Source organism: Oculina patagonica, chromosome 10 (assembly GCF_052425735.1).
Source record: "Oculina patagonica isolate OP01 chromosome 10, crgOcupat, whole genome shotgun sequence".
In the NCBI taxonomy this organism is placed as follows: Eukaryota; Metazoa; Cnidaria; class Anthozoa; order Scleractinia; family Oculinidae; genus Oculina; species Oculina patagonica.
This window is the reverse complement of record NC_135767.1, coordinates 3,977,910-3,992,987: the sequence shown is the minus strand read 5'-3', so window position 1 is coordinate 3,992,987 and position 15,078 is coordinate 3,977,910. Positions and strand designations below refer to the sequence as shown.

The window sequence follows — 15,078 nt, the reverse complement described above, 5'->3', positions numbered from 1 at the left end:
TGGTCGATTGAAGAACAGCAGTGGCAATGAAACCAATAGATGGTTTTCACTCACGTGACACTGCGGCCATATTGGTGGACCAAACAGTACAAAATGTTTGCGCAGAATTTGCATTAAAATAGAATTTAATTTCCAACGGAGAGAAAGTCTATTGTTGTGGTCCACCAACATGGCCGCTGTGACGTCACGTGAAAACGATCCATTAATACAGGTGTCTCGCACCAGCAACATAAAAAAAACTCGTCTTTTGAAATAGAGCTCCCAGACTCCCTAGCGCGTATTCTACGCGTGCGAAAACTTGCAGAGCTGCTGGACAAAGAGCATCAACTACTGGTGAAAGAACATATGCAACGCGCCCATCAGCTGTTGGCATTGTATGGAGATGTGCAGATCACGCTGGCCATAAGCGGCTCCGAAGATTACGACGTGATTTTCCTTTCTCCTCTCCTTACATCTTTCTTAGCAGGCGTCGAGAAAAGCAAGGCTCAAGAAATTGCGAGGAAGACTGGGGCGACGAGCATTGTCATTCGTCCCAGTTTCCCACGATCTCGCACTTCAGCCATTCTTGAGGTGAAAGGAAGTGAGCCCGCCATCCGCGCAGTGGAGAGAGAGCTGGGCAAAATGACTACACAGGCATCACGTGACAGGGTGTCGCTCATGAGTGGCTGCTTTGTGGAAGACGCCAGTCTGCTGTTGTTTGAAGGAAGTCGGAATCAACATGATCACGTGACGCTGACGCCATATGACGGGCCATGTCACCAGACACACGATAACATTGCGCGCCATCTCGCTTTGTTAGAAGAAGGTCGGAGGGCTTTCCGGGGCTTTACCAGTAGCGAATATGCATTTCGTCGTTTCACAGAGAAGTTCTTTCAACAGCTGCGGCTACTAAAGAGAGATTTCGATTCTCAGTTGCATGGCTGTTACGAATTCGCCGTACACTTTGGCAGAATCTACATGTTTGGCGTGCCGCACTGTTTGCTAGAAGATAGCGAGTCCATCACCATTGCAATGCTCAGAGCCAATAAGCGCAAACCGGGTGTCCCTCAGTCAAACCGCCGGGCTCCTAATCAGGTTGCATTCGTCAACCCGGAGACAGAACGCGCCCGTCGAAGAAGACGGCGACCAAAACGCGCTGTTAGTGCCGAAGAAAACAAAAAGAAGCGAATTCGAGCGAAACCATCCAGAAGTTCGTTCTACACTGTTGTGCACTCACCAGACAGAGTGGAGGAATTTCTTCATGAATGCGGATTCCAGTCTGACACAAATCCCACGGAAAAATTCTCGGTGGATATTTGCACCAGCAACATAAAAACAGTATATGCCAGGAGGGAGGGGCGACTCTGTTGTTGACAGTCATCCCTTGCGATCAAGTCACCAAGACCAGTGTGACGTCACATTACAGCAAATTAGTACTTCACTTGTTTTACTCAGTTTAGTGTGGGGACACCATCAAAGGGAAACAAATGACGTGACGTCCCACTGGCAGGGAAGACTAAACCACTGTTTTGCCTGGAGATGCCCCTCCTCCCTGGTATATGATCAAATTATCAAAGACAGCAATGACCTTTTTTGCTTGCACTTGTGTCGCTGTTTACACCAGCAAGGCCGCAAACGACACAAGCATGAGCACAGTCAGTGCAGATTGCCGTGACACTACTAATCCACCAACTCGCCCACAGTTTTGTATCTTTCAGTTAGGGGTGTTTTATACAAATGACTGTGCTTAATGTTCACTTGTTTGCACTTGTACATACGTTGCTATTAATTAAACAAAAGTCACAAATGCCGTGGCTCGAAACATTAAATCTGTTGTATGTTACTTGACCCAGCCTTTTCAAAACTTGTTCCGTTTTGGTTTATTATTACATTAATTAAGTTAATTACTGAACTGTTATTTTGAAGGTTTTCTGACTTAAAAATAGTCAGAAAAGCTTTTACTTTTTAAGAGAACTTTCAAGTCAATAAATCTCTGACAGCAATGTTTGAGTTTATTCACAATTCAATATTATTATAAACCATTCAAGAATGGGAAAGTCAGTTGGCTAAAACTAAAACTAATAGGGGATGTTTCAAGGGTGTGCATTTTTTAGTTTCCATTTCAAGTACAGTCGACACTGACAGCAGCAAGATTAACCGCTGACTCACTCTGACGTTCACATCAGTTTACAAACTGCTACAGATCCCTCAGCAGTAACAGAACAAATTGACTCGGCATAATCAATGCTGTCTGCATACCGGTAATTCCCAAACCAACATCTCTCTCCAACTCCTGCTATTTAACAAGCCGAACCGGGTGTCCTCGTGGCATAAGACAGATGTATCTTACATCATGTACAATTTCTCTGTAGTTATTCTTAAAAATGTTCAATGTCTATATAAGGCTATGTGACATCATTGTGGCTCCTGACCTTGACCTTTGTACACGTCACTAACACAAACCCACTGTCCTTCCAGTGACTCCTTCCATAAGCTCACCTATAGAAAGAATAACTCACATGTTTAGCTTTGATTCCCACAAGTGACTAACATTTATATTCTCTTTACATATCAATACATTGTCAAGCAGATAGGTAATGAGAATAACGAAATTCATCAACTGGGAGATTGTCTTGATGTACTGCCAAATTCTCAGAACCAAACTCTCTAATGACCTTTGTAGCAGGAGTACATGTACAGTCTCCTTTGCATCCCTTACTTGAAATGAATAAATTGTCACACAACACTCTCTTCCCATAGGTATTGAATGACAACAGAGAGATTAAAAATGACTGTACGGCAAACGCAAGCTCACTTTTTTTTGGTCACCTTTTTTATTGAATTTAAAATAAATCCCTCTGAAAAAATTAATACGGGAAAAATCCCATATCCACGAAAACAAACGTCATGCTAAATCTCTCTAATACAGTCTCCTTTGCATCCCTTATTTGCACTGTGACATGCAACACTCCTTTGATGTAAATTAACTTCATTAGTCTCTAAAATAGCAGCAGTGACAGAGACATCGCTCTCAAGCTGTTTGTGTACAGATACTGAGATAGTTTCATACTGTTTACTGTTGATAATTAACACATCAATATGAAACATTGCTTTACATACATACACATTATAGCTAGCCTTTACTACTTTACCTTGTTGTCCCCACCAGATACAGCTAAAATGTTTCCTGTAACAGACCAACTGACATGCCACACGACATCACCAAACTTTTTTACAACCTGCAATGTATTGCAGCAACACATGGTTAAACCCAAAGGGAAGTGGTTTAATTAAAGAATAATCAAATTGATTAAAAATATGTAAGTACTACAGCTCATCATTACTTCTCAGATACAAAGTCACTTTTACCTTTGATGTCCATGTTCCTCCACCAACTTCATTCTTTGTCCAGATTACTACACGACAATCCTAAGCAAAAATCAAACACAATTCATTATTTTTTACCACACTCAACAAAAAAATTAATAAGGAATCTTCTGATGGTGATCAGCATTAAAAGCAATAAACTATATTTCTGCCAACTAGACAAGTAGATGTGGGGCATGGGAATTACAATGGTACAAAAGGAACAACTTTCTCTTTAACTTAAGGTCTTTGGTATTACCAAACAATGGTAAGTGCAACAGACTTGATCTAGAGGTCAAAAGATTCTAGAACCTATCATTGTGTTATCCTTTTGAAAGACACTCAGATCTCACAGAGCGTCTACACACAGTGTTAAGTGGATACAATAAAACTTCAATTTTAACAAAGTCCCTGGTATAATATACAAAATTAACGTGAAATTAATGTACTTGTATTGGAAAAAAAAAAAAACAGTTTAATAAACTCCTTTTGTAATTAATACCTTTATCCAATCCCCTGGCACCTTGTTACATTTGGATTTTACTGATTAGAACCAAAAATATGTACTTGGGCAACCTAACAAATGTCCAGCGCATTGAATTTTTGACACATCCATCACCTACAGTGTAACACATGACGTCTTTACCTGAGAGCATGATGCTATGGTGCTGACAGGAAGGCCAACATTAGGTGCCCAGGCCACATCTCTGACCCAGTCACTGTGTGCTTCTAATTTTTCTTCCTCGACCCACTGCCCATCAACTTCTCTTTAAATATCACAAAAAAAAGTGTTAGGATAAGGTTGACAGTTTAGGACAATCAAATATCACACAGGTCAGCATAAGAAAAATAATTGACATGTAGCTTACTTCCATACTTTAACCAAGTTATCACATCCTCCTGTGACAAATCTTTTGACTAAAACACCTGACTTGGCTCCAGGCTAACAGAAAAAAAAAACAATCCGCTCTGTCAGAGAAAATTTTGTTTTCAAACAAAACTGTCTTCTGGCAGCAATGTCTCAAGTACTGTGGTTACAATAGTTGCAATTTAATGAAACTTCCGGCAGTTTAAATAAACTACAACCAATCATAATTAATTTCTTAATGAGAGGCACTCATCGCTGTCTGTCTGTTCTAGTGGATAATTGGGCTGCATTACAGTATTCTGGCAACAAAGCCTCGAGTACTGGGGTACAATATTGAGAATTTTACAAGAGAAACTTCCAGCCTTTTAAATTAGCAACAACTAACCATAAGTAATTTCTTAACAAAAGGCATAATTTATCATTTTCTGTTCCTTCTAGCAGATATATAATTGGGCTGTACAGTGTATTAATTAAAAGGAGGCAATCGCGATCATAAAAAATCCAATTTATCTTTGCTAACATTTGCATTACCTCCAGTAACGATCCAGGTGAGACTGATGGTGCCCAGCTAACAGCATTACAACCAATCTACACAAAACAAACATGAACAATCATGATAGCATCCAGTTATTCAAACAGGAATTATGAGTTCTGCAGGCATGTTCCTGGAGAAAGGGCACAAGAGCCAATAATAAAGAAATCCAAACTGAATAGTTTGTGTTGTGTAAGGGCCTCTTTACATGAGAGTTTTCGGTCCCGAGAGACTTTCGTCCTAGGATGAATTCATCTCGGTGTCTGGTCATTTTCTTGTTGCTGTCTACATGATTTCATCCCGGGATGAGTTATTTCGTCCCGGGATGAACTCATCTCGGTGTCTGGTCATTTTCTTGTTGCTGTCTACACGATTTCGGCCCGGGATGAATTCATCTCGGTGTCTGGACATTTTCTTGTTGCTGTCTACATGATTTCCTCCTGGGATGAGTTATTTCGTCCCGGGATGAACTCATCCTGGGACGATTTCATCCCTGTCCTAAGCACCGGGATGAAATGTCATCCCGGGATGAAGCGTGACGAAAACTGCCAAGTAAACAGTCTTTCCAGGATGAAATGTAATGTAATGTAAAGCAAGGGCGAGATGAATTCAACTGGGGCGGGACGACTTACGTCCCGGCATCCCGGGATGAACACGTTCATATAAAATGAATTTTTTTTCATCCCGGGACGAAATTCATCCCAGGACAAAACTCATATCGGCTCTCATGAAAAGACGCCCTAAGTGGCATAAACCACTACACGTAATCTTCCTATTCATCCAAATTTTAATATGTAACCTTTCTTAGCAACAAAATGGCAGTTAAAAAGGACCCCTCTCTGCTCCGACACATTTAACTGCACCATTAAGGTACAGTACCGCCTGGAATCATATGCACATTGGCACGCGTGAAGCTCGAGGGCAGAACGCCTGAATTGCACGCGGGAGGAACGAGACGAAACCACGCGGTTCACGAACGAAACCCGCGCGGTTCACGAATGAAAACCGAGGTCAGAAATTCATTTCGGTCAAATGGACGAAAGGCCGACACAAAAGGATCTGTCGGCTATTGTTGTTTTTATTGTTTTCGTTTCAATGGATTTTTTCTCACATTTACAACTTGCTTACACCGTATTCAGCAACGAAATGCAAATTTCTTTCAAACAGTTTTTATGGGATTACCGGTAAATTTTGTTGAACTTCAAGATCTTCACGGGTTCGTATTGAATGTTCCGTGCGTGCTAGCATGAGAAGCTTTTGAGTCGAAACTTGTCGCTTCGCGAAAGTATTAATTTTTTCAAAAAAGCAAAACGTGAATGAAAAAATCGAAATTAATGAGGCCTGTAAAAGCAATTCTCTCGATTCATTCATCCGAAAATGAAGGAAGCGAAAATCTTTTTGCAGCCGCGCCAAGGATTTCTTATCTTCAAATGATCTGACAGATCGACGCCCGTGTGTAAATAAAGGTCGCAAAGGTCACGCTTGGCATGTTTTCTTGCAATGTCTAGTTATGAAAACGAACGTATTTAAAGTCTGTTACTTAACAAGGCGAGCGTTTATTAAGATCGAATAAAAGTTTCACAGAAGATTAAGAAATCAATGACATTTATTTGCGGGGAATGTGTTCTCTTTCGAGCGACAAATGCCGACAATTGTCGGCTTCCCCACCAAAAGTTCATTTGCCGTTCAACTAGATTTTTGCCGATAAGAATTATTTCACGCCGATCAGAATAGCTATTTTCGGTCAGTTCTAAATTTGACGTTGGGTTCGTAATTTTCGGCTCGATGGTAGTCAGAAACAACTACAAAGAACATGAATCCTGTATCGCCTTCCCAGACATTCGGTATGCTGGTAAACAACTCGATGAATAAACTTGTCATTTCGCAGCTTTTCGGCAATTGACAAATTGTGTTTTCTGCAACAACTTCCCGACAGTTCTTCCTTCGATCTCCAACCCAACTACATCTTGTAATTCCCTGACCGTTTCAGAAATTTTCCTTCCCTTCTTTAAGAGTCCTTAAGAAGAACAAAATTTTTCGCGCGCGACCAAGCTGAGCAAAGTTGATCGATTTCTGAGAAGTGTCAAGCAACGCCACGTGAATGAACGAGCGCTTGCGTTGCACGTTTAGAATTTGTATTTTTTAAAATCTCATATCTTGTGCCGATAATTTTCCTTCTTAGGGTTTGATCTTTTTTTTATTTTTGAATGTAAAACTTTTGTCACATCGTGCGGAAAACTACCTAAAATATGTTGGTCGAATGAATATGCAAAAATTCAACTGGTTGTGCCGGTCTGGCAGTCTCTGATTCAAAAAATTGCAAAGGGACAAGAAAACCGGTAATAAAATGAATTTGAGTGCAAGCAGGCGAAATAATATTTACTTGTCTAATAAAAAACAGAACAAATAAGACAACGTGAGGACAAGTACGCGTCAACAATTATGTTTAACTATGCAAATCTTGAATGAAATTACGGTAATCGAATCGTGAACAGCAAACAACTTTCGATGGATTTTCGATTTAAAACTCGTCAACTCAGTTTGTAGCTGCGGTTTATAGTACATTTAAAACAGGGCAAGGAATAATCCTGTGATATTTTGATGTTTAGGCGAATATTAAAAACGTTCTCTTCAATGTCGCACGTTTTTCGCAGGCGGCGGGATCAAAATATTATTCCGGGTTATTCCGCTGATTTTTTGGACGAACCAGCGTTCTCTTTTGTTTGTTGTGGTTTCCGATCAAATCTCTTGGGTGACGGTGTCAAAAACCTAACAATGGAGAGCAACAATAAAGCTAACAAAGGCAATTAAAAGCACGAAGACGCGGCTTTGAAGAACGTGTGATTCCCTCGGTTTCGTCTCGGTTTCGTCTCGTGCTTCGTTCGTTCCTCCCAAGGTGGACGCACGGGCAAACCGCGTGCACTACCCGCGCGTCCACCTCGGGAAACCCGCGGCTGATGTGCATATGATTCCAGGCGGTACTGTAAGAAACAACTTTACAGTAGAATACTGATTTCCCAAACTCTTGTTTTATCAAAACTCCCGTTTTTGCAAACCACATTTCGTTTCCCTTGGATAGTACTTTTGAACCTCCCCATTTCTCAACACAGTTTTAGATTCCCCTGGCTAAAAAAATCAGAATTCTACTGTATTTAAGAGCAGGATTGTTCGTAATAAAATGTACTTGATCTTTACAACACACCAGATCACAAATTAAGACCTTGCATGTGAACAGCACCAAGAGTGACTCTTACTCAACTGCTACATCTTGACAGTTCATAGAAGTAAGCTGCCAAGACAATACTGAGCAATGAGTGTTAAATTTTTTTGCATTGTTTATGGACAGAATTAATGATATTTGAATCAACTTACTGTGTGTGCATTATTTATTTTCTTTGTATCCCATGTCCCATCACCTGAAAATGAAAAATAAGGTGTTCAATAAGAACCTAAACTGTGAAAAAAATATAGAAGAGCCCGCAAGATAGGTAAGGTAAAATGGTAATTAAGCCTGCTGTGGAGCCAATTGGTCCATCAGGCCAGAGCTTTCCCCAGTTTCTGTAGCATTTAGCAACTAGGAGTACTTCTACTCCCCCTTGGATGGGATGCTAGTCCATCGCAGGGTTACCCCCAGCAGTAAATTAACCCATTCTACACCTGGGCAGAGAGGCAGTATGAGAGTGTCTTGCCTAAAAACACAACACAGTGACCTGGCCAGGGCTTGAACCCAGACTGCACGATCCAGAGTCCAGCACACTAACCATTAGGCCACCGCGCCTCACACGTCTGCAAGATACCCTGGTCACCGATTGATACCAGTCAATCTCCTTGATTGACTGACCGGTCTACCAGGATAAATAAAGTTATTATTAAATCAAGCATCTATACTGCACTTTCCAATGCTCAATGAACCATTTACTTGTTATAGTGGGCGAAGCTAAAACGATGAGATTGCCATTCATAAGTCACAGTCTGGCTTTGTTCTTGTGATTGCAGTCTTCATTTAGTTACAATTCATAACTTAGGTTTTAGTCTGATGATAATTTTTTTTTGGCGAAACAATTTCAATACCAAATTAAACCATTTTTATATTTTAAGCTATGACCACAGATCGCTCCAGCAGTTTTATTTACCAAATTATAACATTGATGTTTTGAGCAAAGACGTAATGTTGTATGTAACATTGTCAGATCCGATGGCACTAAATCAACATTGTGTACCATCATTAAAGAAAGAAATAAGCACTGAATACAAACCTGAACTACTTATAATAGAGATAGAGCCATCTGATGACCCACAAGCTAACATCAAACCATAGTCTGGAGAGGCCCAGGATATAGCATTTACTGTAAGAAGATAAACATGTTGATTAATAGAGGTTTTGACTGAAATGTTGCACAGTTGATCTCTGTGAATTCAGGGAATATATAGCATCGGGACCACATTTCTAAAGCATGGTCTAATACAGGAAAAACGACTGACTGGCTGACTGACAAAGTGACTGTGTTGTGGTTCAATTTTATCCTTAGTGTAAATTTCGATTGACAAACAATAATATTAATAATAAAATACACGTTTTCTGACAAATTATCTTGTCTTTACCTGAAGAATCATGATTACAAAATTCTTGAAGTTTTGCCCATCCATTACTTGTTTCTTTCCAAATAATAACCTGGATAAAAAAGTCAATTTATACATGTAGTTATAACAATGATAATGCTACCTGTACATGTAGTTGGTAATAATATTTGCAGGGTGGGTTAAGTTTTACGTCGATGCCACTTTATTTGTTATAATAATCAGTCAATTTTCACCTGTTCACCTGACTGACTGACTGACTGACTGACTGACTGACTGACTGACTAACAGTAACAGTAACAGTAACAGTAAATCTTTATTGTGCCTTACACTCCAAAGGGAGGTATTGGTCTAGTTACAATAAAGGTGTTATAGCAACTATGCTAACAAATTACTTAATAACAAACAATGAAATTACAATGCAAACGTTTACGGTAATTATTGGACTATTAATTATACAACTATTTATTGATATAACTTTCAATTTAAAATTTCTTTTCTTTTTTGAAACATTAGGAAGATATATTTAGCTATGATTCTAGAGGTAGCATAATTATCTAGTTTAAGAAGGTACTTTATTTTTTCATGATCAGTTAAATCTACAAAGCGAGGATCAGTTTGTGACACGATTGAATGAAGCTCTTTTCTAATATCATTATATCCTTTGCAATACATTAAAAAATGCTGTTCGTCCTCTATGTGGTTTTCCTTACATACCAAGCACTTTCTTTCTTCAACTGGTATGGATGCTCCTGCATTTTCATATTTTCCAGTCTGTATGCGTAGGGAATGTACCCCTAATCTTAGTTTAGTTATTTTTATTCGATGCGCTGGATTTTTAACTGTAGTGAGATACTCTTCTAATTGGTAATCTTTTTTAACTTCTTTGTGAGTGAATTTTTCTCTAGAGCTAACTGACGCGCAATTTCGGACCTTTGACCAATTTTGGAAATAATTTTTTCTTAACCTATGTTTAATTTTAGAGCAAGAATTCGTTGAAAGTTGTGGGGCTGATGTGTCATTATCGGAGAGAATTCCTAATGCTTCATCATCATTTAATAAACTAACAGATTTAGTATGTTTTTTGGCGTAAAGAAATGCATCATTTAATATGGGATTGGTTATCTTATGTTCTAATCTTTGAAAATAGCATAAGATAGATGACTGACTGACTGACTGACTGACTGACTGACTGACTGACTGACTGACTGACTGAATCTTAGTCAGCTTGGAAATAAGACCAATGGAATTACAAATTCCTTTGCACATGAACATTGCTTGAACAAGTTCCATTTGGTCATTATTACATGGATTTGTTGAAAACCTGGAATTAAAACACAAACTTCACAGGGGAGTTTATTTTATGTAACTCACCTTTCTATCATAAGAACATGAAGCCAGTAGATTTCCAAACATAGGATGAGCCCAACTTACTTGCCAGACTGGGCCTTCATGCCTATTGATTGTAATATCACCGTGTTTGAGTACACATTATCAAATTTCGATCATATAACATGCACTCTAATGTGTGGTTTCAGAAAATGTCTGTTCTCCCCCTGCAAAAGGCATTGGAAATTCCTTGGCATGGGAGACAGGGCTGTCACTAATTTTTCAAGTAGGTGGGGAAACGAAAAATGTAGCCGGGGGACAAGATTTTTCCAGTGTTGGCTGTTGATGGGGGGGGGGGGGGGTGAGGGTTGTGGAGTTTAGGAAACAACAAAATTGTTCCTAATATGAATTGTTTTTTATGCAATTTTTACACCACTGTAACCTACTACTTTCTCTTTCTCTACGAGGAAAATCTTATGGTCGTCATTATACAGGAACTTGCAGTAAAAACAAGAAAAAAGAAAACTCTTAGTGTTTGTCATTGAACTGTATAGTATTTTACACCTCCAGAACAAGAAACAGCAAGTTTCAACGAAAAGTTTATTATCCGAGTTGACAAGTTTTGGTAATGACTGCTTACATATACATGTCAGCATTATGTTGAAACAGACAAAGAAAATCAGGCATACTCATATTAAACAAACCTTCCTCATCTTGGAAAGTTGATAAATGACTTTAGAAGACAAGGAAACACCAAAAAAGCCTGAGAATCGTTGAAAACCACTCGATAAACAAAGTGCGAAGCAGTACGAAGCGTGCTTGAGAACTTGGTAACCAAGCTACAAACTCAGTGGTCACTGGAAACTACACATTTGCCAGGTTACTAAGCAGCCAAGATCGAAGCATGAACGATGAAAAATGTTTACCTCGAGCTAATTTACGCCTTATATTAGCAAGACATGCTACCTCTTTGCTTGAAAATTGTACCAAGAAGTATGAACAACATTCAAACATTCAAATTCTGTAAGGAGAACTGTCCTTAAATTGATGACTGCATCTTTTTAACTCCCAAACTCATGGTGCGTCCTGTAACCGAGTGTTTTCGGAAAATTTTCACTTTGGAAACTTAGCATGACAAAGTTGCCAAGTTTGGGGTGCGTCTTATAACCGAGAAAATACGGTAATAATAATTTGCACTAATAAACTATTGGTTTGTTTTTTAATTTATGATTTTGTCATTTGATGTATTTTTCTCTTTCCAATGTTTTGGTTTTGTATCAGTCAAAGTAGCCGGGGCTCAAAGTCGTTGTAGCCGGGGAAAATCCCCGGCCCCCGGCCCTTAGTGACAGCCCTGGGGAGGGGTCTCAAAGGCCAAAATCTTTAAGGAAAAGATTGCATGAAGCTTAACTGGAATTTCCAGAAGGGTGGGGGGTCTTAGGAAAAATCCTTTCCATTGAGGTATGGATAATTTATGGAACTACACAATAGCTGTTATGCATGTTTTTATCTGACTAGCTCATCTCACCTCCAAGCCTCCCTTTTAAAGAACAAACTAGCAAATTTTATCCTAAATGAATTCCCAAAGCAGCAAAGATGAAAAGAATACCCACATGAAATCAGTATTAATGTACATGTGTACCAGAAGTTTGAGAAGAATTTTGTGTAAACGAGGCTAGGGGTGAAATTTAAACAACTGATGTAACATGCATAAGGTGTATAGGTTGTACAGTATTGTAACATAAGGCCATGGAGCACGTTTTGACAAGTAAAGTTAAACAAATTCTCTGAATCTGAGGCTTTAATGGGATCTGCATCCATGATCGTGCAGTGTGAAGTAGTCCAAACATTACTTATTTAACTATTTAGTAATTGAACTCAACTGAACTCAATCAAGCCCAATCGAACGCAATCGTGCATTTGATTGCTCAATTTTTTTGTGAGAGTTTGATGTGAGTTTGATTGTGTTTGATTACCAAACTCAATTGAACCCGTTTGCGAGATTGGGGTTGATTAAGTTCGATTAATCGAACATTCGATTTGGTTCAATTAGTAATGTCGAGAATGATAAGTTTTAATTTATTTTTAAGTAAAACATTCTAATACCTACCCTCTCAGAGTAGCCACTAGTGTTTGAGTTGCTCCATTGATTTCAAAGATCTTTACTGTTCGGTCAGATGAACAGGTCGCAAGCTTTTTACCATAATAATCCATTTGTGCATCATGCTAAATAACAAGTTAAAATAGAATTTTTTGAGAAAGGCCACAGTTGAAGTGATCAGCAAATTTTTTTTCTGTAAACACTTTCAAAGTACAAGGTATTTATATTCAAAGTTCCTTTCTAAAGGCATTGATAAAAGTACAAGTTTTACTGAATAAATTCACGGTTCATTTACTCAGCTGAAATGGTCAGTACAGACATGTATGATCCTTTGTGATACGTCACATCTTATTTGTGATATTCTTAGTTTGACAAATTACATTTAGCTACAACTGTACAAGCTTGATGAATCCAGCTTTCTAGACAATTTTAATTTCATTGATTTGATCTTCAGCCAAATCAGAACTCTTAGTAAAAGTGCCAACAAGAAAGATTATAGATACAAGTGCTCTGGTATATTATCACTTTCTCTGAAGCTCAACTCGCGAAATCAACCGGCAATTTCAAACTCAGTAAGATTATATTTTGTAAAACAGTCAAAATCTTCTCAGTTACTTACGATCATATCCTCGTGCGAGGTATCCACTGTATTCAACACCGACACCTTCATGGTAAAGAAGAAGAATTCCACATTCAAACAACAGGTTACCAGCTAAAAAACTGCCCGGAAGCAGCAATTATAATGCAAGAAAGTGCCAAAACAATTCAAATCTCACCATTTTCGTCCACTCTGAAATCTCAACGTGGCAGAAGTACCTCGCTTCCGTGCAGACGCAGAGGTAACCGCTCCTTCTATGCTTGGTAACCATGCAAACGAATCGACGCGGAAAATTTGAAAATTCGTTGCAAAATGGCGGAATTGTCAACACCGTCCGAAGCAAATTTTACTGGCAGAGGCAAGTTTACTCGCTTTAGTTCTAGGACTGGAAAGAGTAGTAAGTCTGCTCGCACACCTTGGCTTTCAAGAAGGCACACACCGTACGTGAAAACACCAAAAACAGGCCGTACTTCGCGAAGCCAGCCAGAAACTGTAGAAGTCAGTGAAAACATTCGATCACGCAAGGCCACGAGCGAGATCGATCGAAGTGCATCAACTCCAAAGTCTTCCGAAAGATCAACGAGTGCAGTTTCACTAACTGGAAGGAATAACGAACAAGCTAAGGATCCCGTTCAAGAAATTGTGGGTAAAACGCTTCGAGTTTACCAAACTTCACCCCTTTACAACTTTGATCGCACTGCCAGTGCTTTGAAAACTTTTGGAGAACAACTGTCGGCGCATCTACAATTAGACACAGAAAAACAACTCTTAATTGAAGAAGATGGTGACTTTAAAGATAGAAAATTCAGGACGAATGTCTCTGTTTTTAAAGATCTTTCAGCTGAAGGGTCGAAATTTTCAGCTGTCAAAATAATCGTACACAGTTTTGACACATCAAAACCTACCAAAACAAAATCGTCTTCTCCGATTTTGACAACAATATTTTGCTCTGTGGGGAACGAAGAAGACGACAGAAGACTTCAAGATCACTTTACTTGTTTACCTATCTGTCTAATCAACGGGCCTGTTAACCTTGCCAGAAGTTTGATAAGTTGGTTTGAGAGCAAGTTTGACTGTAGAATCACCCCAATGACTTTTTCATCCGTCGATCTTGGCTGGTATTTTTCTCTCTGGGCTGGAATGAGTTCCCCTGGAAAATCTACACCAGTTGAACTTTGTTACGACGCATCTTCGGTGAATGGACTTAGCAGAATTCTTTTTAGCATCGATGGCAAGGACGCAAAAGACCTTTGGGAGAGTGTTCACAGTAACAACTCGCTCATTTTTACAGAAGAGGAGTCAACAACTTTTCTCAACGCTTTGCAATCACATTTTTATCATCATTTTAGAATCAATTTGGAAGGATTGCCTTTAACAAGGGTAAGAACAGCTATTGCTTACATTGCTTCTGAAGGGAAGCTCAAGATTGTGCATCCTCGCTACACTGACCACATTTTAGAACAACTAACAAGAGCTGCTTTGACAAAGGAGTTTTATGGAAGATTGTGAAATTAACAAGGAACTTGAAGAGACAATAAGTTTTTAAATAGTTTTTTGGTCACCCAGATTCTGAAGTACCTTCCTTAGCAGTATGTCACATCACACAATCTTTTGTTACAGGGAAGGATTGCATGACCCATCAAAATGAAAACTACTGCCTTCCACGCAGTCATTTTAAGGGCCTCTTCATACGAGCCTGGTAAACAGGTTGTCTTGGTTACCAGGGCAAA

General features: G+C 39.1%; 2 protein-coding genes across 2 annotated transcripts; one reads left to right on the top strand and one right to left on the bottom strand.

Moving 5' to 3' along the window:
• Window positions 1-1,973: 1,973 nt before the first annotated feature.
• LOC144628341 (protein SEC13 homolog) lies at window positions 1,974-13,619 on the bottom strand. Its single transcript, XM_078486443.1, has 13 exons — window positions 13,527-13,619; window positions 13,370-13,414; window positions 12,760-12,875; window positions 10,698-10,779; window positions 9,348-9,417; window positions 9,002-9,091; window positions 8,118-8,161; window positions 4,745-4,801; window positions 4,215-4,288; window positions 3,992-4,112; window positions 3,349-3,408; window positions 3,132-3,218; window positions 1,974-2,478 (listed from the first exon to the last, which is right to left on the bottom strand). Exons 1-13 carry the CDS (start codon window positions 13,617-13,619, stop codon window positions 2,395-2,397), a joined length of 1,023 nt encoding a protein of 340 aa, XP_078342569.1. The 3' UTR covers window positions 1,974-2,394.
• A 41-nt stretch (window positions 13,620-13,660) lies between these two features.
• Window positions 13,661-14,898, top strand: LOC144628330 (centromere protein L-like). Its single transcript, XM_078486432.1, has one exon. It carries the CDS (start codon window positions 13,661-13,663, stop codon window positions 14,855-14,857), a length of 1,197 nt encoding a protein of 398 aa, XP_078342558.1. The 3' UTR covers window positions 14,858-14,898.
• The last annotated feature ends 180 nt before the right edge of the window (window positions 14,899-15,078 follow it).